This window comes from Lagopus leucura, unplaced genomic scaffold, assembly GCF_019238085.1.
Source record: "Lagopus leucura isolate 7727_CA_CO unplaced genomic scaffold, USGS_WTPT01 Super-Scaffold_100157, whole genome shotgun sequence".
In the NCBI taxonomy this organism is placed as follows: domain Eukaryota; kingdom Metazoa; phylum Chordata; class Aves; order Galliformes; family Phasianidae; genus Lagopus; species Lagopus leucura.
In genome coordinates this window covers 42502827-42529483 of record NW_024962334.1, presented here as the reverse complement: position 1 = coordinate 42529483, position 26657 = coordinate 42502827, and the positions used below count along the sequence as shown (strand labels likewise).

The window sequence follows — 26657 nt, the reverse complement described above, 5'->3', positions numbered from 1 at the left end:
TGGGGATTTTAGAGACAGTGCATTTCAGAGTAATGCACGTTTTTTATCTAGGTAATGTAGGATTTGGTTCTCAGCCCAAGGAAGTAAAGGACACCTACCCTCCTTTTGTGTACATATACTTTTTGTGCATGTTAAGATTTCAGATTCTTGACCCAAATGCATCCATTTTCTGTCCACTTATTTTAAAGCAACAGGACTCAGTCCAAATTAGACAAAAGTACTTTGAAGTCCACATCTGAAAAAAAAAAAAAAAAAAAAAAATGAAGAGGCTCCAATTTGTTCTGTAAAACAGTATAAAGTCAGGGTGGAAACAGCCACAATGATTTTGTGAAACCAAGTGTTTTGGCCCAGGTTGAGAAAACCCATGGCTGAGGGGAAAACATGTCATACATCAGCTCATTTCCTCCTCAGGCATTTAAACACAACCATTACATTCCCAGCACAAGAACTGCCATCATGCTGCATTTTCTTCATGGTCATTTCACAAGGAGGTCTGCAATGTTCATACGTCGGCTCCTTCATAAGAGCAGCCTTCTGCATGATCTCAGGTACAAGGAAGTTGCTTCTTGCACTGAAAAGCAGGTAGATGGCCTTCACATTACTGGAAGCCAAAAGCATGACTAAAGGATTTCCATCTCACTCCAAATTCAGATCTCTTGGTAAATTCTTAGAGCAGTCACACTAATGACAGGACTGTTTTAATGGAACCCAGTAGCAGAAAACAGATGAAGTGCAAATGAATGAATAAATACTAATATGTTCGTGACTGAAGAACATCATCGCTGCATCTCCAGTGGTGCTCATAAGTGGACTTGAAAAGATGTCAATAACCAATAATTAAGGCCAAGTGTAGCACAGTTTCATCAGCCCTTGAACGTCATCAACTGAATTTAAAATAAGGATTTTTTTCTGATGTTCAATTCTAAAGATCAACTAGGAGAAGGATGGAAGAGAAAGAACACGGTCAGCATAGAGGTGAGCTACAGCCTTCTCCCCAACTCTTCTGCTCCAGTTTCCTAAAACTGTTGTGCACAGTGGGGATTCTGAAAGTTACATTCAGTCCTAATTTCACACAAGATGCAAACTCCTTCCCATGGTTTTGACTACAGACTCTGAGAACATCAATCACAAGTGATCCAAAAATACAGCAACTAGAACTGTGTAGCAGATGGACAACCCACGGGCCAAGCTCCTCATGCCTCAAAGAAAGGAGGAGCATCACAGGTTCTTCGGGCAGTGCTAGAGACTTCATCTGAATGAAGGGCACTGGGCAAGGCAGGAAGAGGTGGCAGAGGTTATTGCCAGCTGCAGACATCACCTGCACACCAGGTTGGTCTGGAATCCACATCAAAGCAGCTGTCAGCTTCGATTGCTCTCTTGATGAGATCAAAAGCAGAATTTTTTTAACATTCAAATGCTAATAATGCAACTAGAAAAGACTGCTAGTTAACCAACAGCAGTACATTTAAGAGCACAAGATACTAGGTCCTGAAAGATACAGGTGAGAAGAGTCAGGTATATTTGCATCCTTAGACAACCTTTAACGTTATTTCAAGTCAGCACTAAAATGAAAAAATACCAACAGGAAGGGCATGGGGACCTTACAGCCTTAGTTGAAGCATTTAAAGGTTCACAGATCATACAGACTTTCTGATCAAACAAAACAAAATTTATTTCTTCTTAAAGAGGTTATAAAATTGGCTGTAGTGAGTTGTCCCCACTGAAATGACTTTACCTACATAAAGAATTAATTTAAAAATCAGAGTATGCATAAAATAGTAGGATCTAGCTGCACTCCTGCACTTGGCATTCCCAGTTATACACACTGCTTAAATACAGAACAGATAACGCTCAACTGCTGTGCACTGCCTGAGCCCACCAACATTCTGAAAGAGGAGGAAAAGAATGGAGAAATTAGGCCAACCTTAACAAATTCATAGAAAGTTGGATGGATGGGATTGCTCTTTGCTTTTTACCTTCTTCCTGTACATTAGAGGGTAAATTCGTTGCAAAAAGGGCCAGCTTGTCCTTCCTATGCAGCAGTGACCCAGATGAGCTGCTGTAGACATGGGTGAGGAACAGGAGGGACTGCTGCAGCCCTCTCACAGCTGCTGCCCCTGGTGGCACACACGTCAGTCACATGGAGGAGAACACGTCCAACTGCAGCACTGTGTGCATCCGTCCCACTCAGCACAGGGCTGCACGAGGTCCTGCCCACACACGCAGCTGCCCCCCGCGTGTCACCCAAGGTGGTACTTTGGAACCAGACAAGGAGAGCAACTTGTCAAATCCTTTAATTTCTATGACACCATGAAGCAGTCAACAGGGGAAAAGACAGTGGAGGAGCAGGGCCGAAGATGAACATCACATTACAAACAGTAAACAAAGCTTCCTACGAAGGCAAAAACTGTCACTGTATAGTAACCAATACTGCTATTTATCATTTTAAGGTGTTAAATATTGACAGTGTGCTTTACACTTAGAAGAAATCCCATGATATTACAGCTCTGCCACTGCACTTAATATTGTGCTACCAACACAGAATAAAGCCAAGAAATGGCTGATCTAAAACACCGAATTTACATCTACTTTTTTGGTCTTGTGTGGTATCTAGTTGAAGATGGAAGCATTTATGTGCTTTTTGCCTCCTAAGAAGTGAGGCAGATGTTAATGTTACTAAGATCAGTTGTATATACCTTGAAGGTATAGACCACCTGACTCTACATGAGTCAAAATACTAGGAATGCATCATCACATCCATTAATGAATTACCAGTTGTGTGCATTTAAGTGACCATATGCTTCTGTGAAAAGTATACAGTGACCTGTATCTTACACACAGGATATTTGAAAGTACCATTGGATCTGTAAGGAGTTCTGCATAAGCATGTCATTTTGAAGGCCAAACATATCATAATGCAGACAGTGTTACAATATAAACAGTTGGTTTTTAAACAAAACACTGTCACTAACTGCACAGGGTAGTTCTGAATTTCTTATCCACCATGGAAACCACACAGCAATCCTTAAGTATCTGTCATATTCCAATGTAAAATGTTCTCTTACAGGCTTTACCCATCTCTCTGACTACAGAATCCAGAAGGGCTGGGAGCAGGCACGGCTGTAACATTCGCTTTGAAAGAGTTTTCAAGTTTTGCCTGAACCTCGCAGGCTCATGAGCAGGAGCTGCCTCTGTTCAGCTTAAGTAATTGTCCAACTCGCTTCCAGAAGCCACACACACCTCAGAAGCCCATCTCTTCCTGCCTTCTTGGATGCTGGGACAAACATCTCCGAAATGTTCTGTCTCTACTGAGAGAAGTGTGAACACCAAGACCTATGTTGATGCACCCTCAAATCCATTCACTCAAAGACCATATTTATATAAATGCCAAAGCTGCAACAGAAATACTTTAACAAAGCTAACTAGCCTCACTCACAGCTCACCTGCCTCAGTAAGACACTAGGACAACTTTAGTCATACTATCACTTATGTAGACGAGTGGATACATTTCAGATGCTTTTAGCTATAATAACACATAAGGCTGCAAGCTCTGAGAATACCTGAATTATGGCCCTAATAAGAAAACTCCCCGTGTTTAAAATGTAAACATTCTCAAGCAAATTCTAATTATACCTCCCTGTTCTTGGCTGAGGAACTGACTCAGAAAACCTTTCTCACTGAAAGAGCATTAAACAACAGAAAGAGATGCTTGTAAATCTTAGTAAAAAATCAAGCACTTTTACTTTAAGTCCTCCAAGACTCAGTACAACACATCAACAGTCAGTTTAATAACCCTTGAATTTATACTAATCACACAAAAAGTAACTCCAGCATATTTGCTACAGCAGTATTCATATTATGCCCCAGTTCAAGTCAGAAAAGGCAACCTGCAAAAAAACAAGAAATTCTCAGGTACACTGGAGCATGAATTTTGAAACTGTCTCAGAAAACAAAGGAAAAAAAACAACTCTCACATTCACACACACCTGTAAGTCTACAGCCCAGTGCAGCCATCTCAGTAGACACCAGCCAACAGCTTCTGACACAGAGTTTATCTCAGAACCCTGCTGGAGAGTTAACTGTCACAGCCTCATCACACTCATGACCTAAAGCCACAAACAGACATCCTTCAGTTTAACAGCAACCAGAATAATCAGGAATATTAACTGATCCACTACATACGGAGCACATACTGAAGTTGTCCTCATTCCAATCTATTTGAACACTACCTGTAACAGAGCAGCACAAAAATGCAACTAGAGTTTGAACAGCTGGGGTTCTGTTGGTGGGTGCTGGTTTTGCCATTTTTATAATTTTTTTATTATTACCATAGACTGCTAAAAGAATTCCTAAGGCAGAAGTGATGCTAAGAAAAATTACATTACACTCACTGATGCCATTCTGAATGTAAGGCCTCTGGGCAGTTAAATCGTAACATCACAGAAATTTGTACTACCAAGCTTGAACACACAAGCTTTACTTATCAAACCAACTATGCCATCTCTATAAGCTTAGATTTAATTTATGGTATCTACACATGTAGTCCTATATACACGTTTGTGTGTACATTAAAAAACAGGCTAGTGAAAGATAGTGGATTATGCCACTGAACAGAAATCCTCGTAACTACAGTATAAATCCAGAGACATAATTTACTTCAAATTAAAGAAGATTGTAAAAAACAAACAAACAAAAAAAAACAACTACAACCACAGCCTCCTAGACTTGTGCAACTTGCATGAGTTACAAGTACTACTTATACACAGGAGTTCATACAGAATTTTACAGGGATGTACTTGGTAGGGTGAGTGACCTCCACAGCACCACATCATTACAGAATTGTAAGAGTTGTGACATGGGGTCTACCCAGCTTTTTTTTTTTTTTTTTTTCCTCCAAAGCACACTAGGCTCAGACTTAACACTGAAGTAAATCTTCACTGTGTGGCTCACTATTTCATTAGACATTGCCTGACTTCCAGTAAAGCAACTGGCATTCACAGCTGGGAACAGAGAACTGAAAACATTGGCCTTCCAAGAAAGCTTCATGCTATCAGACCGAGTCCGACATCATCTGTGGTCTTTATCAGTAACTTTCTTTTTTAAAACATTTTTAGTGGAACTGCTTATCTACTGTCAAGGATGCCCATTCCAAGTAGCTTACATTTCCAATAAGGGTCATACCGGGCTTCAAGTGTATCTTTTTTTTCTTTTTTTTTTTTTTTTTAAAGTCCCAAAGTTATTCTTTACAACCTGTGTCTGCATTACACAGGAGATACTATGCTTTCAGAGGCTAGCAGGCTTGTATCTAAGAATATGAGACTGTCAATAAAAAGAAATTAATTATTCTCTTCAGCTTCCAGTCTTCAAGGCACCTCCTGCATTAACTTACTGGGAAATAAACAAGCAGACCAGAAGTTAACTGGAAAGAGAAGAATCTGATACAGCTAAGTTCCTCAGAAGCACACAGCATCAAGAAATGAGACAAGGCTGGACCCAGATTATCAGCAAGAGAACAATATAAAAAAGCTGATGAGATGTCGGGAATGCCATGAGGTTGATGTTTTCAGCTCTGTTGATTGCAGGTGATTGTCAATCACAGTGTTTTCTGATGCCCATTTGCAGACGGCTTTGTCTCTGAGTCTCTTGGATTGTTTGACAGATGAAGTTTATCTAATCCTGAAAAACATTACACAGTAAGGAAAAAAGTGAGATTCCTCCAAATTTCATGCATACAGCTATTCAGAAAAATACATGCAGACTAAAAACTGCTTCAACTAAGCACTCTCTCAAATCAACTGTGCAACTTCTCTGAAAGTATTTTAGCATAAAATTCAATGGATAGATTTACACACTACTTCCCTAGTCACCTGTTCCCCTGGAGCTTGAAAACTCAACATCAAAAAAGACAGAATGGCTTCTGTTAGTCCTACAGTATCAGTCATTTTGCAGTGCCCTATGTAGTAGCTCTGAAACTAACTTAATTGCCTCCAGAAGAAAGGCTCATTCTAGGATTTTGTTCAGCAAGTTCCCAACTCGGAAAGCAGTAGTCAGTGAAAACTAACACAAGTACCTTTTAGACACTACAAACTGAGTCCATGTTTATAAACAAACCCTGAAGTCTCACTGTTAGCCCATTCCATTTAAGCAAATACTATTCTGTAAAAAGGAGCTTCATTCATTAGTTGACATGAGATGCAGTAACAACTTCTTAGTATCAAATATTTTTCTCACCTTTTTTGTATGGCCAGACTTGCAAATTCCTGAACATGAAAGCATGATTTGATCAAAATCCTGTTATCAACTCTAGTTGTTACTCAGCCAGTTATTAATATCCCATACATTTTGTACAAGGACTTTGTAAACATGTAGCACTTAAAAAAAAACATCAAAACAAAGCAGCTGAGATTTCCACTAACCTATTTTTAGTGAATTAATAAGTTGCCTTGAAAAGCAAACAAACACAGCACATGAACATTTACATTCTGGAATGCAGAATCTGAAAGCAGCTCAATATAATACACATAACAAGAATTTAAGGATTAGGTGTCTCTGTCAGGGTAAAAAGACAGGAAGAAAGATTAAAATCTCTTAGTTCTGCCTTCCAATTGTCATAAATGCCAAGTTCCCCTTAAGAATTACTGACAACCACTGCTCAGACTTTGATACACATTCAGACTTCTGCATGCTCAGGAGCAGCAAAGAATATGTTCTATGCCTTCACAACATGGAGGTAACACTACAAGGTATCAATGCTAGAGAAAAGTAATATGAAGTACAAACTAAATTTCCAGTACTATTATTACCTAATGCCTTCAGGAGCTCTTCTCGCACAGCAGAAGTGAACTTTCTGACCAGACATAATGTTGTCATGATAGCAAAGAGCAAGTTGTAAGATAATACAATATAGAAGTTTCCCAGCCAGTTAAACCTTCCGAAGTCTCCAAGCAGATCAAATCGAGTAATTCCTGTTAAAATTGAATTTGAGACTTGCATTAAAACATTGATTACATTTTCAGAAAAACACACAACTATCACCCTGTGGAAGTGAAGTAGTTTCAGACAACACACAGTAAGACGTGGTTAAATAGACAAGAAAGTGCTATCAAGTCACTTGCCTCTATGACTGCCATAAAACTAAGACATTTAGCAAAATGCTTTCTTAGGTTTCCTAGCAAAATGTTTGAATAATGAGAGCTCAACTCCTTACTCTAAATAAGAATTCTGCCCTTATAGTTTCAATAAAGATAACTGGGAAAAGTCAACACTAGAATGAAAAATGCTTGAAATTTCAGTTTCTGTGAAATCTGTTTCAGAAAAAAATGTTAAAATACATTGTGGATTTTCTTGTTGAAAAACACAGGCAGTACAGGTTCCACGAGAACCACAACACTGAGCTTTTGTATGTCTGTGCTCTTCAGAGCACCTGCTTTTGAAACTGAAGTTTAAAGACTTCTTTCCAACCACAGCTTTCTTCCCAGAGCTATCCGCCTCTATTTTCACAGAAGGAAAAGAGCCTGGCTGAAAGATGGCACCGACAGGTCATCTTCACAACTTTTTACAAGGGTAGACTGTGATAGACAAGGAGGAATGGTTTTAAGCTCAAGAAGGGAAGGTTTAGATTGGATATCAGGTGGAAATTCTTTTCAGAGACAGTGGTGAGGTGATGGAACAGGCTGCCCAGAAGTTATGGACACTCTGTCCCTGGAGGTGCTGAAGACCACGTTGGATGAGGTCCTGGACAGCCTGGTCCAGTATCAGATCTGGAGGTTGGTGGCCCTGCTTGTGGCAAGGGGTTGCAACTTGGTGATCCTTGGGGTCCCTTTCAACCCAAGCCATTCTGTGACTTTATAATACACAAATAATGATTGTCTAGGATCAATGAGCTGTTACATACCTAAAAACTCGACTCAGAAAATGTCATGGCAACACGTTCTCACAGTTCAGACTAACATTGTGAAGGAAGGAAACCTTGTACCAGAACTAAAGGCATCATAAACTAGAAGTGGTCCTGCAGGATCTGGAATATTTTTCTATCATCTTATTTTTGAAAAGACTGAGGCCTTTGAGAACTACAACTTCACCAGCAATACTAAGTGAAGAGACAGAATGAGAGGTCAGCTGCCTTCCTTTCAAAGGTAAGCTCAGCACTTACAAACCTCACTGTGCCATAGTTTAGGTTCAGACCCTCAAGACTCCTCAGCGAGCCATCATCATATTAGAAGGCAGATGTTTCTTGTACTCAGTCATTTAAATTGAAAAAAAAAAAAATTGAATCAACTTTTGGGTTCAAGCAAAACATGACACAATGAAGAAAATGAAAAAAGTTTGAAAGGATAAAGGAGGTTTAAAAAAATCAACCTAAAGTTGACCAAAACAGCAAAAGAGAAGCAAGTAGAAATAAAGCAAGAGAAATGAAGCACAAGCTGACTAAACAAGTGGTAAACAGTTGAAAAATAACAGTTGTTTTCACACTTGAAGCCAAACAGTGCCCTTAAGAATATTTTCAAAGCAGCAGAGTGTTTTACTCAAGCTGCAGAGCTACAGGAAAACTGAGAAAGTCAAACCTGAATGTATAGACTTCCAGACCCTCAAAGGAAAAGAAACAAAACAGGCAGAAAATTGGGTGAATTTATCTGGACACAAAGGGGTTCAGAAGAATAGCTGGCAATGGTGTGGGAGTTCCAAGGACAAACAAAAATGAAGCACAACACTTCTGTAACATAAGCTACACATTTTCCCCTTACAAATACAAAAAAGTCACTGCTCATGAGAAAATCAGACAGCGTCATTCTGTAGGCGTGCTGGGGAAAAGGTTAACAAGCTTTTGTGACTCCTCAGAAGCACAATCTACACAGCCTGTAGAAAAAAAAAAGAAAGAGTTCCCAAGACCACAACTTGAAAAGCTGCTCAGAACTGAAAGCTGCAGCTCTAGTAGACATTTATCCATGAAAGTTCACAACAGTTTTCCAAATGAAGCACTAAATAATTGTTCAGGCTTAAAACAAACCGGTTTTTTAAAAAGCTGTTCAGGTTAAAAAAGAAACACTATTTTAAATTATATTTGCAAACGAGTTTCATACGGTGTTTTGCTCTACCATTACAAGCAAGAGAAGAATTCTGGGAAAGCTTTCATCATATCAGAAAATTCCATTTAGTTCACAATTCTTTGTTTCTATATTTCTGTCTGTTAAGTGCCCTGTTCTCCATTTGCCTCATAGCAATACAGTGTTGGTGGGAAACAATTTTCAAGCAGGACTACTACTGCTGAAAAGCTCTGATAAAATTAGTTTAGCTTAGTAAAAGCTATCACGGACTAAGATTAGAGACAGCTCATCTACATAAGCACACTGTTTAACATTAAAAAACTCTGCTATTTCCATCTTTAAGACTTGAAGAAGGCCCCATACACGTATCAGATAACTTTTGCTATTTTATCTTTCACATAACAATAATATTTAGTGCTTTCTGTACAGTCTAGAAACTTACTTATTTAATGATCTGAAAAGACGATGAATCTGCTTAACATATTTCTTTCTTTTCACCTTCTCAGTCCCACAGGGCAGTAGCATGTAGTGCAACACATGTTGATATTTTTGCAAAGCGCCACATGACTCACTGTACTCTAACACACTCTATTAATCCTGTTTGGACAGCTGTGTCTGTGCATTTGTTAGCTGTGTGTTAATTGTTCCATCTTTTTTCTTCTTTTATTTATCTCTATGGCAAACTATTCAGGAATTTCATTTGTCGGCCTTTTTTTTTTTTTAAAGTGAGTTTTACCATTAATCTGTTTCCTACGAGACAACAATGCACCCAGCATGTATACTTTCTTCCACAGAAACCACTTATTATCAACCGTTAATCTCATAGATCATTAACAATGATTTTTTTTAACAAAGAAATGATTATTGCAGTAAGGCAGCGAACACAATCCTAACGTTACAATTCTATTTTAATACACTCATTTTTCAACACAATCTTGCTCAGCACTGGAAGTGTTGTACAAAGGTCTTAAACTAGCTGTGTGCTAACTCTGCCTTAAATACCTGACCTACTCCTTTATTTATTTCGAGTTTTGCTACAGTTTTGTGTTTGTTTCTTTTTTTAAGATATGAGTTTTAGAGAGCATACTTTAGGATTCAACATTCCCACATGCATTACACTGCAGTCATTCACTCATTCATCATGTTACGCCTCTTTATGTTAAAGAACTGATTTAGTACGTAACACTCATCTGTAGATACACACCACAAAACTATACAGTATAGCTTAGTGAAAACACTAGTTACTCTTGATTTGACTGTATTCTGGTTGGAAATAATCAGCTACAGAACTGCTGAGTACAAGTTGCTGCTCTGTGGACCTTTAACTTTCGGAATTCGAGCTGAAGATGAACAAATTCAACAAAACTAAGATACAAAACACCTTGAACATCTTGTCTTTCCAACTGGCTAAGTTGTTCATTTTGAATGCTACTGCTGGTTCTTTAAAAAAAAAAAACCAACATGAGAATTGCTTCAATTCTGCAATGTTAGAGTCGTGTGATTTGCATTTTAAAACTGAAGGAATGCAAAGTGCAAGAAGATTCAGTGAAAATGAAAGCAGCCTGGTTATCACAGTGCCAAACAGAATTAATCAACAAAGATTCATTAGATTACTTTAGAAGGCATGTCTGCTTAACGTTACTTCATTTTATATTTGAAATCCTCAAATGTATTTTCTCCATAAAAACAAAGGGCTGTAATTTGACAGTGAGCATGACACTATTTTTTCTGCCCTGTATGTACCATGTATGTATGTATGCACCATGTATTCTTCACAACATCTCCTTTCAATAATTTTGAAATCTGACCTGCCTTTTTAAAAGTATTCTCCAGAAAATGCACTGCTGCTGTTTTTTAAATGCACGTTTGTCAGAATAATAAACAGCTCATGTTATAGAAAGGGTCTCAAACACAGACAACAGCATGAGAGTTACAACTACACATTTTGCTGCTCAGTTGTTTGGGTTTTTTTAACCCATTATTAAATGCCCTTTATTCTAACATTTTGTATTACTACATTCTACGCTTCACTTACCCAGTGTCCTTGACATCACTGGCAAAGCTGAGCTCAGCACCAAGATTGAGACACAGTTTCCAATTATCTGTTTGAATAAGTCAAATAGCATTGAGATGATAAACAGGACCGTTAAATGAAAAACAAAACAAACAAACAAAACAAACAAACAAGAAAATCTGGTCAAGATATAGGAAAAACAATTGCATAAAATACTGTTCAAAATGTATCTTAAGAATTCTACAACCTGTTGGTAGTCTTGATTACCTCTGTAACACCTCTCCACATGGTGTTGCACAATTGATCATCCAAGAGTTTAAAAAAAAAATCAAATATGTATTCATTTATTTTTAATCAAAGCGTTAAGATTCAAAGCTACTATGTTGCAAAGCATCAACTATTTAATTCCTGCAAACTGTTTAGAAAAGAACCATTCCATGAGCTTAAGTAGATGTCTGATACATCAGCTTAAGCTTTGTATGTAACTGCTTGCAGGATTAGAATTGTTTGAAAAAATTACAACAAAGAGTTTCCTTTCAGTTGAATGCCTGTTGACCACTTTAAATAGTATGAAAAAAATCACAGCTGTTACATTTTACTCCAGTTCTGGTAAAGCCTTTTATAAAGAGTAATTGAAACTTCTTTCTCTCAGGAAGGATCGCTTTCTTCAGCCCCAACTCTATCAATTCTAAAGAACTCCAAACACCTTAAAAGAGGGTAGATATTCATGCATCACTACTTATTTCTATACTATTTCTGTATACTGTAAACAAACTATACAACCATTAAGAATATTCTAACTCCCTAAGTAATCTACTATAACCACTCCATTTTACCTACTTCCCCCTTTCCAATAATTTATGGCAAAAACATTTTTATCCAATACCTTTTCTTCATAGTGAAACACACTGATATATAATTAAATACAACATCTGTTCCTTGGTTACTGATCACCTCCCCTTGTCAGCTCTGGGAATATTTTGCAAAAAAAAAAACAACCAAAAAAACATGTTCTTCAGCATTAGGTAACAGCATTTGTTGTACTCAAGCCAGTGCTAAATTGCAGAAAGTCAAATTAGCCTCCAACTGCAAAATGTTGCTGAATAGACCTCCTCAGTCTTAGTTTAATTATTCAAATTTGAATTACTCTGTCTGTATTACTTCTAGCAACCAAGTTCTTCAGATTTCAAACAAGCTCCCTGAAGTACAGTTAGGCACAATCAAAGTTACTCATTAGCAATACATTTCCTTTGAAAAAAAGTTCTTTCACCAGCTTTTCTATAGCTGGTAAAAAGCTGGGAATAGCAGAGCTTGTTAACAAGTGAATGGATGCCATCCAAACTAAACAGAGCACATCCCTTTTCCCACTCATTCAGCATTTTGAAAATCTTCCAGTTTGTGTTTACGCAGCTTACAAACAAATAACGATCACTGCAAATGAGCCATTCGGGGCAATTACTAACCAAAAGAGTCAGTTTGTCTTGGGTGGCAAGAGAGAGGAGGGGGCTGTCACCATCACAGAGTTTACCTTACCTTTGTCATAGTTGTATCATCCTTCCTGGGAATGAAATTTTCAAAAAAACGAAGGCTGTAGAAGCCGACGACAGAGGATACCATGAGATAGCTGTGAGAATCAAGGAAAAAGGAACCTCCAAAGAATGTAAGTTTCACTCAAGTCCTCAGCAGTCTCCTAAAAGTCTTAAGAACCAGAAGGGGGAAAAAAAAAAAAACCACTTCGAGTGCTTGAGAAAGACTGACCTATCTCTTTCTTCTTTCCAAACGCCTTAGTAAATCACCACTGTCCCAGAAAACTAGACAGAATGCTTGTTAACAGACAGAATTCTTAAAGAAAGGATACAAAATCAAAATGATTTCAAGTGCTGCTCCCACAAAACCAAAGGTGGATAGGGATGCATTTCCTATTCCAGGTCCCTAGGAGAAAAATACTTTGCATAACTTAATAACATACACACAACATATATACACAGTTCAATTATACATCTTAGATGAAACAAACCTTTTTCTTAATTATTTAAGGATCATTCTGATGTTCTGTAACCTGCAAGCCTCACATCCCTTGCAATTGCATCATCTAGCTTTCAAACTTGAGTGAAATGCAGCATAAGTTACAAAGTTTTGCAATTCATGCATGTTGCATCTATCCACCATATTAGTGGAGAACTCCAGAAACTAAAATAGGAGATCGCTAAAGACGAGCAGCTGTTCACAATGCAACAAACAGCACAGCCAACAAACTGAACGCCTTTTACAGCTCTGCAACCTCATATATAGCTACAGGCAGGGGAAAGCATTACCAACTTACATACCCTTGTGATTAAAAGGACTACTACTCAGTATGCTATCCTTTACTTTCTTAAAGTTTTTTTGGTTGTTCATCATGAAGGAGGAAAAAACATGTTTTGAAAGATGAACACAATGATCTGAAAGGCTTTTCGTATAGTTTCTTTACTACCTTTCTTTTTTTCCTTAAACTGAACATTTCTAGACTGTATAAAAGTAGATCATGCCAGAAAAATGCAAAACTCCAAATCAGTTATTTACTTGACTGACTGTTACATGTTTGTAAAGATTATGGACTGGTTTTATTAAGAACTCACTATATCATGATGTGTAGTAAATGCTTCAGCAGAGCTGAAACCCAGAAGCAACTTCATAAAGTTTCAAAGTGCACTTTTGTAAAGTCTCCAAAGTGTTACCAAGACTATAGAAACTGCGTAAGAAAAGTTTACTTTACCCCTGATCCTTTTGGCATTGCAGTCTCATCCACCAACAGGTAAAGAATGTTGAAAGCGACTAATAGAACTGAGATGGACTATGAAGAAGAAGAAACAATCTAATTAATTAAAAGGATTCCACATTTGAACAATGTATATCCTCACTGGAATTCACAATGGTAAGTTCTTTCAAAATGATCAGGAGAAGTACTGAGTTTATTGCTTAAAGATATCGCCCAGAATTTTTAAAACAACACCCCCAAATGACTGAAGAATTCTTCATTATTCTTCCTTTTAAAAATTGGAATTCTTACTGTCTCAATCAGTAGTAATATCATAACAGCTGGATACACTAAATTTCTCTCCCAAGCAGAAGCTTTTTTCCGACGCTCTGTTCAGAAGAGAAACACAGAAGCACATTAACATCGATCAGCTTAGAGTAAAACAAACAACAATTATTTAGGGTTCCATAAAGTCTTGCATGCAGATAACAAAGTAATCTTCTCTCAAATTGACCACAATCAGTTCATCATATTAACCACTCTGAAGAGAGGTACAAAGCAATGCCCAAAAATGAAGACTACTCTGAGAAAAGTTAGGGAGAAGTACAGAAGCAAATTTTTCTTTCTTGTTTAACAGTATTTCCACCATAACATTTTTTCCCCTGGCATGCAGAGGTTAAACTACAATGAATTTAAAAACACTTTGTTTACTCAGTTCATAAGGTCTTCTAGATAATGGCCGTGCTTCTGTAAGGTAATATTACACTGAATATTGAGATACATAAAAAAGGGCAGAACTGTATGTATACTACAGTGTGAACTCAAGGGTAATTTAAATATCTAAACTTTTTTTTTCTTTTATCACATAAATGACAAAATAGGAGACTAGCATACTTTGGATATACTGACATTCCATACAACCAAAAAGAAAAGTCAGCAGCTTCTTACTGCAGTCTTACCTCTGCACACTGATAAATGCAAAGTATTGCAAGCCTGTGAATAAGTAAGGAGACTCCTACTGGGTGGCTGCCAAATAGTCACAAATGTCACAATACACAAAAATGATTGTGCTACTGATCTCCATGCCAGGATGCCAAGTATTACAATTTCTTCATAATTGCGTTAAAATTAAGATCCAAATCAGACTCTCTTTTAAAACATTTGTTAGACAGATACAACGATTCCATGTAAGGCAATTCTAGAACCAACGGCAGTTTGAAAGGACTGAAAATGCACATATTTAATTAGAAACAATCGGAATTAATCAGGTGACTGTTGCAAACTGAACATAGTACCTTAAAGTCACTTAAGTTGCAATCCACATGGAACAGTATGAAAAGCATATTACCTAGATTTGTTTTCTTGCACTTCACTTTTTCAAGCTCCCATTCCAACTCTACTGTCTGGTTTTCCAATGTGGAAGATATCCCTTTTAAAACACAAGACATTATTTTGTTTTGGATGGGACCAAATATAGTACTGCAGGACATACTGTGAATATTCAGATTTAGGAGACATTAACACTTGTGGGTTCAAGCTGCAGCTGTCTTTCTGATATTCTTCAACAACTTTTTAAAAATCACTAATGGTGTGGCAGCCTGACATAGAATTGCTAGTATGCCTCATTCTTTTGCCTTCATACGACTACCATATCAAGAAGCAAAGAATCTCTGGATGTCCTTCAAGAGCGTTATTATTTAGCAATTTAAAGACAAAATGCACTTCTGCCCCAAATTAAGCCAGGTGGTGACTGGACCTCCAGTTTCAACTTCTATCTCTCCTTCCTCTTTCTTAGCCTCTCTGCCTCCATACTGCTGTTCTACCTCTACCTTCTGCCCTTATCTCCATTTCACCACCAGCCCACTGTAGTCAGCCACTCTGTGCTGCAAAGCTCCTGCCAACAACAATTCAATCTTCCTCACAGCCGCCCATGAGATTCCATTCTTTCACACTCCTTAGTTTATAGCATATACGTGTCACTAATAACTAATTCCTCAAACTCCTTCCTCTACACCAGCTGAAAACTGGCAACAGCATCAGTACTTCTCTGACATGCTCATCTTCTGCCTAGAGGTTAATCATCAAGTCTTTCTCCCCTCCCTCAGGTAGGTCTAGGGAAGTCAGCCCATCTTTCCTCTCCATCCTTTTCAACCTCCAATTCTCCTTCAGCCAATCAAACTTCCCAGTGCAAGCACACTTAGGTTTCTACCCTTGACTCCAATTGCTGGCTATCTCTTGGCCTCACCTCTGATGGCAGGCTAACCTATAATAGCATAATATTCCAGATGTTTTTTTGTTGTTTTTTTTTTTTAATGCTAATAAATTTCCATGAGACTAATAGCATGAACAGGCTTTTATCTCATATCTCAATAATTTGCCTACAAAAACTAGATAGCACATAGATTGCTGGCATGCTAACACTACTTTACGGTCCAGTTTCACTGTTTCCTTATTTTCTCTTCTCTATTGATCAGTCTAACAATTTCAGTACAAGGCAAGAAGATAAATTTATCATCCTCCACCCTTCATATTCTTGCAGTATTCTGCTATGTGACATGCTAAATGAACATTAAAATAAACAAGCATATTTCTTAATTTTTTTTTTTTTTTTTTTTTGGTGAAACATTGAGTAGGAATTTTTCAATGCAGAAATTTTCAGCACAAAAGTCTTTCAGAAATCCATTTCTGAAATGTTTCACTACATGTTTCTTTAACACAAAGGAAATGTGTTATATGCAAAAATGTGTGATGTTTGAATTTATCTTTCTTATGCACGTTGTATCACTGATATGATAATATTTATATTGGCTTCGAATCTTATAAAGATCTTGAATCCTAGCACTTACCACAAAGATGTATAAATGCTGTTTGTTCTAACAATTTTCACTGACTTGAACTGAAGCGTCTGCAATGGTCATTATTTAAAATATATGTTGAGAAATGAAACAGTCATCAAAATATGGTGGTGTTTTGTGTCAGATTTTTTTTTTAAGAACAAAGGTTGCTCTGCATGTTTGTTTTAATTTTTAAACAAGTCTCATCATCATTATAAAAATAAGCTGATGCATTTCCTACTCCTAAGACAGTGTTTTGTGGAACAACTAATTACTGTAAGTTGAATTAAGAACACAGCTTTAGAATTCAGTGGAAAAAGTTTCCAGAACCTTAATGGAAGCAGTTAAAATAAGAAAAGTTGGCATCTAATATTCTCCTCTCCATAATTGACTTAGTGGACTCTAGGGGAAGCCTTTATTTGAGGTACATGCAGCTTTTTCCCTTTCAATATAAGTACTCAGAGCTCAAGACTGATATCTATGGGAGTCTTTCCAACAAAGTCAGCATAATCAAATTAGATCCCTAATGAGACACTTTCATACATATTCTGAATCGTATCTAAGTGCTGTTGTGGTTCCTCCTTAAAAGTAGCAAACAGGTTACTATACAAAAGGATATTTTATGAGCAGGGAAGGTGAAGTTTCAGATCAGTCAAAAGAGTGTTTGAAAAGGATGCAGCTAAATTCTTAAAAGCTCTACACCATTAGCTTTATTTCAAACATGCACAAAGTTCAATGTCAGCGCTGTCTAGCCAATAAATCAAATTGGTAGACAAGACTTGTTTGGACTAGCAATGAAAAGTTAGAAGGGATTCTCCAAGAAAGCCACAAAGCAGCTCATTTAAGGTCAATTTAACGGTATTATTCTGTTTTTCTTCCAGCCCCGACATAAGATTTCAGTACCTCAAAGGAAATTGTAAGAGTATCTATTTGCATTCCCCCTAGGTGATTGGCAGTTCAACACCAATTAGTTCAAAATTACACTGTTACTAGCGTGCAATAAAAACAACACCTTTCATCTTTCTTACATAAGTAAGGATACCTTCAGAGCCAATAACTTTGATCAAGTAAGTATTTTTGATCCTACCCCACCCGTCTCTTTGGATTCAGGAAAACTAATAGCTGAAGGCAACTTTTTTCTTTTAATATAAAAAAGTCCCAGCTTTATTCTTCAACTGTAGGAGTGATGTGGGTACTGAAATATAATACACTGGAAACAAACATTTTCCCAAATCCCAGTATCTCTTCAACAGATAAAAATACTAGGGTAGATAACGTGATCAAAACCCCTCCCTCTCTCCCCCTCCAATTTTCACTTCGGTACTGGAGAAGGGAGAAAATTAATTTTCACAAAGAAAACAAGCAGTTTCCCAGATAGATTTGTGTTCAAATAAGAGGAGGTTTACATAAAATTTTATCAATTACACCACAGCCACAATAGTTACATCCACACTGAGAAAGAAGGGCACAGCTCACACAGCCAAACTCTTCAAGAGATGTTTTACCCAGCCAACCCTGTCTGAACAGAGATTCATGCTAACCCCTGACTACATCCTGGCATTGTCTGAGGAAACATTAATTAGGACTGACCACAGTAATACTAGGTGTGAAAGCAATTATTCCACCACAAAATAATCAGCACTGATAACCACCAAGTACTGTTTAAGGCTGTGAGGAAAGGCCAAGAGGTCTGGCGCTGATCAGTCTGGAGAAGACTGAAGAGGGGTCTTATCAATGCTTATAAATATCTAACAGGCAGGAGTCAAGCAGATGAGGCCAGGCTCTTCCCAGTGGCGCCCAGTGCCAGAAGAAGAAGCAAATGGCTCTGGCTGGAACACAGAAATTCTCTAGGGAACCTGCTTTAGCAAAGGTTTGAACTAGATGATCTCCAGAGATCTCTCCCAATCCCTATGATTCTGTGATCCTCTGAAATACGGACTCTATTTTCCCGGTGTAATTTGTGTCTTAGAAAGACTTCTGGCAGAGAGGATGAAACTTTCCAGCCTTGCCACATAAATGAGAACTGTACTTAATTACTTAAATAATTACTCACAGAAATCTTGCAGAATGCCTTGTGCATGAAACATCCACCTCCACGCTATTTAGAAGTTAAGCTAAAAAGCAGATAAAATCTTAAGTCCACTATTTTTCTCTGTATACTGAAGTATATGTTCCTGAGCTTTTCTCCAGATAGCAGTGTCAACATCATTCCTTCAGCATGTGAAGCAGAAGAATTCAGTTCCCTCTTCTAAGAAGAATTAAGCATCACATCATTCATCTCTCCAGCTCTATGAGATATGTGTGGATTGCAGTTCTACTTTATGCTGGATTCCAAACAATTCATCAAAAAAGACCCAATCTTTCTGCTAGCACAGGTGACTTCCTTAGCAAGAAGACCAAAATGTAGGTCCAATTAAGGTTTCTAGTAGATCCATCTCAGAAGTGATTGCAACAGACATCAACACAGAAAAACAGCCATCATCTAAATTACATTCTCCTCCTCAGTGGCGAAAACCACTCTGCACTACTTATAATAGATACTTGAATAACTTCATTTGTTCATCTTCTGTATTGCTTTTTCTCATCCATAAGCACCATCACCATGACAACATAAAATATTCAGTAACAAATATTTTACAGGTGCTAGCCAACATCAAACACACAAAATTATAATTATCCCATCATAGCTTCTAAGATATTCACTCCAAGCATCTTTTTGCATGCTTGTATGTATATGCATATATATGCATACATACATGTCAGTATTAAAACCAGTAACTTCCAAAACAGCAAATGCAAATGTTACTTTTAAACTGAAACGATGCCTGATTACTCCTCCTCCCATTTTAAATGTTGAAACAAGGACCATTGCCTACTGTTATCAAAGATCCCTTCCCTGATCAACTTTTACCAGAGACTTACTGAGAACTGAAAGAAAAGATTGAGGTATCACTGAAGAGTAGAAAAGAAAGGTAAGAAATGAAGAAAATTAAAGCTAAAATAAGTCACATCTTCCAGAGAAGACAATAGCAGATAAAAGCCATGACATGAAAAATCTTTTTTCCAAACTGAAACAACTGCATAAATTGTGGATCAATAACTTACCCATGCAGCTAACAGCAATTTAGAAAAGAAATGTACAATGTGATTTCTAGATTTAAAGAGTTACAACTGACACATTTTTCCATAACTTGCATCTCTTATGCTGCAATATTCTTTATCTTAGAAGCTAAAGTTTCACATTGCTTTTAAAATACTTTGAAACATGAACACTTTGTCAAGAATGGCATAACTGTAATACTAACATCAAAAAGCTCTAAATACTTATAATTTATTCTCTGTAATTATTCATTAATGGATGCATAGCAACAATTAAATTAACCATACAGCTCCTAGAATATAATGAACTCCTACAATACATAGATTCTATGCTAACAATTAATTAAACAATTGAAACAACAACAAAAATTCCTGCAAATAAACAGAACCGACAGTGTAAGACATCGAGCCTTCTGATGGCAGAATAAGTTACTGCTCTTTGCAAAGGGATAAAATACAATTGTTTATCAATCCAAAGTATTTTTACAGCAAGGGTGGTAGGTTTGGTCAACTTCTGTTTCATTTCTTATTCTGAATATTAACATATTAGCACTGACGAATATGTTAAAAACAAACAAAACACACAAGCTAATCTTGAACACAGTAAGCAATTAATTGTAAGCTTATACTGACTGTTTCGTACTAAGATCTCAAATTCTTTTGAGAGAGGAGCCTATCTAACACTGAGATCAATACTCATAACTAGGAGCACTGTACTCTAAATACTGTATTTTAAGCAGCAGCAGAACAAGCATACCATTAAGCTTCCTCTGAATTGCTTCTTCCTCTAAAGTGATGATATACATCTGCTCATCTAGGTCCTCAAGAATCTGTATTTGGAAACAGAAATATGAATTGATTGAGTACCAACAGAAAGAATCACCTTTTTGATTTACTCAGGCTTGTTTTGTTCCAGTAACCTTTATTTTGAATATATATTCTACAACTTAAAAATATCAATACAAGAAAACTCCATAGGAGATGATACCATTCTGTTACGTATCTGTTTCTTTGCTGCAAGCAAACTGTTACGTTTTTATTTCAGGTTAAGACTCTTACATTTACTCTCAGCCTAAGGATATTAGGGGAATGGGACATTACAGTGACCTACGCTCACAACCTATTGACATTCACTTCTAATTCGATTTAAACAAAATGAACAGCAGATCTTGAAAAAGTAAATTAAAACCAGTCATTTAAGCAAATAAATTGCTGTTGTATTTTGTTTCTAGCTTCCAAGAAGCCTATCTATATTAATGTCAGGCACTTTGAATTTAAAGCTTACAAGCAGCAAAACAGTCGTATACATTTTCTTTATATTTTCAAAGTTGCCCTGACCAATGAAAAGAAATGAAAGACCTAAACACACCCAGATTTTAGTAAACACAAACTAGGAAACATGACAGCAAGGTCACTAGAGCATCTGCCCATGGTACAGACTTTTTCCATTCCATCACATCATTCAGCACAACTACAATACAGTATCTACATTTAAGAATTCCTCACAGTTGCCAGCTACCTTCAGGCAATGCCAATTTCTCTTAGCTAAGTGTACCCCCAGGTACCTCTCTGCTCTTGTATCCTTACCTCTTGAGCTCAGAACAAGAAGACACCTTTCAGGCACTAGTAGGCTATATTGGCAATTAATATTAGCACTTGTGCATTAATATTAACATCAGAGGAAGTCTATACTGTTAGAGAAAGCTCTTTGAGAAAAGCAGGCTATTGTGCTGTAAGAAAAAAAACTGAGAACAAGTATATAGGTAACGACTATAGGAATTCAGATAAACTAAAGAGAGAATTATATAGCAGCACAAGTGTTCTGCAGGAAAATACCAAAATGCCACTGTACCTTCTCCCAGACAGCACACAAGGACAGGTTTGTGTAACACTTACTGTTGGCTTCACCAGCAATTGACCCATTACTGTAAACATCCGTGAAAGTCCCACTGGCGTGCATACTGCAGAGGAAGAAACATTATATAAAACAGTCATTTCTAAGTGAAAGACTAGCTTTTCTTTGCATGTTCTGCATGAAATATGTTAACACTCCACATGCAACCACATACAGTTTTCAAGATAACTGAAAGATCTTCAAACTACACTCTGAGCTTTAAAACCTTTTGCTATTATATCAATTCTGAACAAGACAAGCATCTCTCCTTCAAGGGCACAACTGATTTTCTGTCACCATGGAAATCCCTTATAGTGAGAGATCTTATACTTTGAATAAATAATCCTGTGAGCAAACTTATGACAGCAGAGGCTATGCCCATTCTAGTGAAATCAGCAGTGCCAGAAGACATTCCTGGGTGCTCAGGGTACATTGCCTACACAAGTAAATTGCTGTTAACTATCTCTACCATGAGTTTGCCCTCAGCCAATTTGTATTTTCCCAAACAATTCCCAGGTAGTTGTGGAGCTCATGCAGCCTAGGAACCATTACCTTGGGGCAATATGCATACAGTCAGCTTCTAGAAAACGCAATGTCATTTGTGTGGATGGAATGACATAGTGGCCACTGTGCTGGTGAACATCAGACATTCAATCTGCTCTCACAGGTGCAGTTGTAAGGTAAGAGATCACAAAGATGTAAAATCACACTGCAACTTCAGTTGACAGTAGGCTCAGACGTAAGATTTTAAGCTCTCTTTTCTATGAAATAACAATTTTTTCCTTTTTGACAGTGATCACCTGTGATAGCCTCCAGATACGGAGCACGTAAGTTTCCTGGGAGAAAGGCTCAATCTGACTTTTATTCAATTAATTTTTTATTATCAAGTGTTAGGAAGACTAGCCTTCAAATACTGAAGGCTGAAGGAGATGGAAAGGACTTGTATGTAACAACATAAATTTGGACATTTATAGTTCACATTATCATAAATGCTGTTAAAAAGGGAAATGCAGCACACAAGATGTTATAATGAAGATTACATTTGCTTTCATTAGCTAGCGCAACGCTACAACTACTATATATCACAGAAATAAAGAAGCATTCACAATAGCTAACTTAAGCTAGTCTTCCTTGACTAAAGAGAGAGCCTGCAGGCAAAAGAGAAAAGAAAAAGTAGCACTGCTGCAAATCATCCCAGCAATAAGCCTGTCATTTCCTTACTGGTACATTGCTTCAGCAATTAGGCCACCTGAAGTTCTAATAAAGCTCTACCCCAGCATCTACCATGTTTCAACTACTGAAAGTTGCCCTTTTCTGTTACGCTCATAACAGCTTGGAGGGCTGTGACTAACTGGAGTGATTTGGCTCTATGAATTCAAAATAACTCCAAAAAATGGCATTTAATGCCAATTATTATGATGTGTATTCCCAGAACACACTCTGTGTTTTCAGCTCCACTGAAATAAACTGCAAGACACACATAGGAAGTTTTGTAAGCCAAGTTCCCCACTGAAAGATTTCATCTCAAATATCCCAAATGTTCATGAGTAAGAATCAGAATCACAAGTTTTATTTCCCCCCACCTTCACTCCCTACTCCCTGAACATGGGATTTAGAATCGCCACATACAAAGAACCTAAGGAGATCCACTAAGTTCTCCAAGCAATACCTTTCCCAGGCTGACACTCTTGGTTAAGCAAATGTCTCAAAGTACCAATCCCCACCTTTTCTCTGTAACAACAGTTCTGCAAATGTTAACTGCCAACCTCTCAAAATCAGAGAATAGGTGAAATCACAATTTATAGCAAGGGAGATGTCCTGATGCTCCCCACACTCTCTCTTTCATTTTATTTTAAAGAAATAACATGTGGGCAGTGGAGGTGAAAAGAGCCCTGATGCAAAGTCTGATTTGGAGCATCCTGTCATCCTTCCTATTCCCCTAAGTAGGGATGATGGAACTCTGCTAGGACTAGTTGGAATAAGACTGGTTTCTAACTGTGCTTGTTTTGTCTGGAGGTCTGCTATACAACTGCATACCAACCTGATACCAGTCCTGGATTAACTGTATTATGTTCCAACTTTTGCCTTTACAGGAATATTTTCAATTAAAAACAGGAAGAGCATAGTTTACTGAACACAGGACAAACTAAGTGCTCTAATTTCACTCTGTACTGGTGATGTTTTGCTGACATTTCATGTAAAAACTGTGTTTTCATAAGCAGAATGAGAGCCCCTCCTTTTCAAACATCTGCTTTAAGAAATTACAATTGCAGGTGCAAATGCAACACTGCATTTGTTTACAAACTTCCGAATTCCAACTTATCAAATTTAAACCAAAATTTAAACTTATAAAAATACACAATTTTTCACATCCAACTTTCACAAAGAAAAAGTTTCCTTCAATCTTTAAAAATAAAAAAAATTACACTTTTGAAAAAGAATCAGGAAAATACTTACAGAGAAGTAACAAGCATCCCATCAGTGATATACAGGAATATAAATATGGGAGGTAGAATTCCCAGAGGTCTGCAAGAAATACAATAGGCACAGCTTTAGCTTATTACAAATAGGCTACTTATGTCACAAATACAGCCAAAGTAACTCCTTTCCCTTAGCTTTCTTCCTCAGGATTGAAGAATTTCTGTATTTTGAAGTGTAAACTAAGAATTACTCAGTTAACAAATTTGCAGGCAACAAAATCCTGTAGCACTTAACTTGAAAAATATCTTCAGCTTTGATTCCTATGCCACTAAAATCATTTGTTTTTATCATACACATCCAACACCTTGTCCACCCATGCATGTAAAGTATCAGCATACCGAAAACTCGTCTAATAAACTTATTGAAAGGGAAAAAAGTTATTGACTAAATTAATACAACTTCTCAATCTGTGTAATAGTCAGATAGCATTTCGTAGAAATAAATTTAAAAGAAAACATCTGTGTACAGAATAAAAGCTAATGCAAAGGAGTCTTTTATTTGGTTGTTCTTCAAAATTCCATACCGTACAAAGACTCCATACTGGCAGCATCATTGTCTATGAGAGCTGAAGCCACCCATACGATTCCAAGGATAAGCAGTGCAAGAAGTATGAGCATTACCAGCGTCTCTAGAATGCGTGCTCTGATCCCCTGCAGGCAGAAGAGGGGGAAGGGAGAAAAGCCAGAGACTTTCAATCAGACATTTTCAAACATAAGACAAATACAAATAAATAGCAGTTTCTTCTTCCTTGATATATACCTGTATTTTATCGCACAGACAAAAGGATAACATGTAATGTGCTTTTAAAATACAGTCTTCCGTGTGCATAAAAAAGGAAGTACTTATGGCTTTAGAATGCCTGGGTTGAGTTTTTTTCCCTTAAAACCCGCTTTATGCTCCCCATAGAAAACTGTTTTAAATTGCACATGCCTCACAGTTCTCATTAATCTCATTATTTCATAAAATATTCTTTATACCGCATGATTTTGTCTGAGCATTTTTAAAAGATGGATTACTTTTCTAATACTTTCAGCAAAGAAAGTGGATTAGCAAATTTTTATCTATGATTCCAATCAAGGGAATGGAAAGCCAATTATGGCAAATAGCCCAGCAAGCATTAAACCTCACATAGGTACAACACACCAATTTAGTTAAAATACATTCTTCAACCGAAATTGCTTCTGCTCCATTCCTCACAGTCTGCAGAGCCCTCCAGCGCACACTCGCAGTAGTGCTCCTTTTCCCAGCCAGCCTGCACACTGCTGCTGCATTGCTTCCAGCAGCACCAGCCATGAGTGCTGAGCCGAGCTGCTCTGCAGGCACACACAACACATGCCTGCAGAGCTCTGTCACAGTTGTTTGTGAGTAAAAATGTCGCAGCGCACCAACAGCCAAGTGTTACATTTGCACATCTATGCCAAAAAGCTTTGTTTCACCTATAATACACAATATTATAGTATGCATGTATATACACACTGTGTTTTAATGCTTATTTTAAGCAATGGAGCAGTCAGAACATCTTCAAGTATCCTCACTATTAACAACACAACTTCAGACTGCTGTTCAAATTGCCATTTTATTTTTCTTCAATTATCAGTATATGCACCTCCACAGACAAACTTATTTTCCTGTTTCTCGTATCCCAGCTTGCGTGACAATACTGAAAATCTACATCACAGTTCATAGAAGGAAGATTTACCTTATTCTTTGCCCACTGTTACCAACTTTTCTCTCCCTGCTTATCACAAGAGAGTAATAAACTCCACACAATACCATTTACCTTGAAAATTAGGCTCTCAATAAAACTACAGCATCAAGCAATGAATGAAGACCTAAGACATCTTAATCACATACATTTATTTCCTATAACCACCAACTCCTCCCTGCCATCAATCTCCTGCAGAAGGTTAGCATGAAGGTAGCACAAAGGGAAAACCAGACAACTTGAGACCTTCACAACATTTCCCTTAAGGCTTCAGTGGGCAGAGGGAGACAAACGCCCACCAAGGCTTTCAAACATCAAACTTCATATTAGAGGTAGTATGGATAAGAGGTTAACTTAATCCTACAGTGTATTTTACATATAGTAGAAGTGGCTTTGAGAGTCATTTATTAAAACGTAATTTTTATAGCGCTCAAAAACTTGCTTTACTTCCATGAGCTATTTTCAAGTCGAGTGTATAAGCAAAACATGTATTTAAAGATTAAGTATATTCCATAGACATATTAAATACTAAAGTTGTGAATTTAAGCAATAGGTTACCAGAAAATCAATGTGTTAGAGCTCAATCTCTATGGTTACTCAACCCCACACCACAAACTTCTTACAGACTTGGCGCACAATCTTAAAACAGTGACCTAACCTTAAGAGGTAAATAAAATATGTTAAATCTTCTACACTTCCCTGCATCTATCCTTCTTTCACTACAGGACAGATATACACAGGCTTTGCTTTGCTGCAGAAAAAAAGACAATGGTTGAAGAAAACCAAAACATTCAAGGATACATGGGAAGAGACCTGCTCCATGCTTTACAAGAAGCTTGAAGACTCTTC

General features: G+C 37.3%; 1 protein-coding gene across 2 annotated transcripts in view; it reads right to left on the bottom strand.

Moving 5' to 3' along the window:
* Window positions 1–2276: 2276 nt before the first annotated feature.
* LMBR1 (limb development membrane protein 1) overlaps window positions 2277–26657 on the bottom strand; it is a 62833-nt gene continuing 38452 nt past the window's right edge. For both annotated transcript variants that reach the window (XM_042888215.1, XM_042888216.1), the window contains 12 exons: window positions 24627–24753; window positions 24080–24148; window positions 21625–21689; window positions 20486–20558; window positions 15144–15224; window positions 14108–14184; window positions 13814–13891; window positions 12917–12990; window positions 12592–12682; window positions 11080–11146; window positions 6804–6965; window positions 2277–5676 (listed from right to left, as the gene is read on the bottom strand). In XM_042888215.1, the coding sequence (XP_042744149.1) occupies window positions 5594–5676; window positions 6804–6965; window positions 11080–11146; window positions 12592–12682; window positions 12917–12990; window positions 13814–13891; window positions 14108–14184; window positions 15144–15224; window positions 20486–20558; window positions 21625–21689; window positions 24080–24148; window positions 24627–24753 (1047 nt within the window). In that variant the 3' untranslated portion in view covers window positions 2277–5593. The remainder of the gene's footprint in view (window positions 5677–6803; window positions 6966–11079; window positions 11147–12591; window positions 12683–12916; window positions 12991–13813; window positions 13892–14107; window positions 14185–15143; window positions 15225–20485; window positions 20559–21624; window positions 21690–24079; window positions 24149–24626; window positions 24754–26657) is intronic.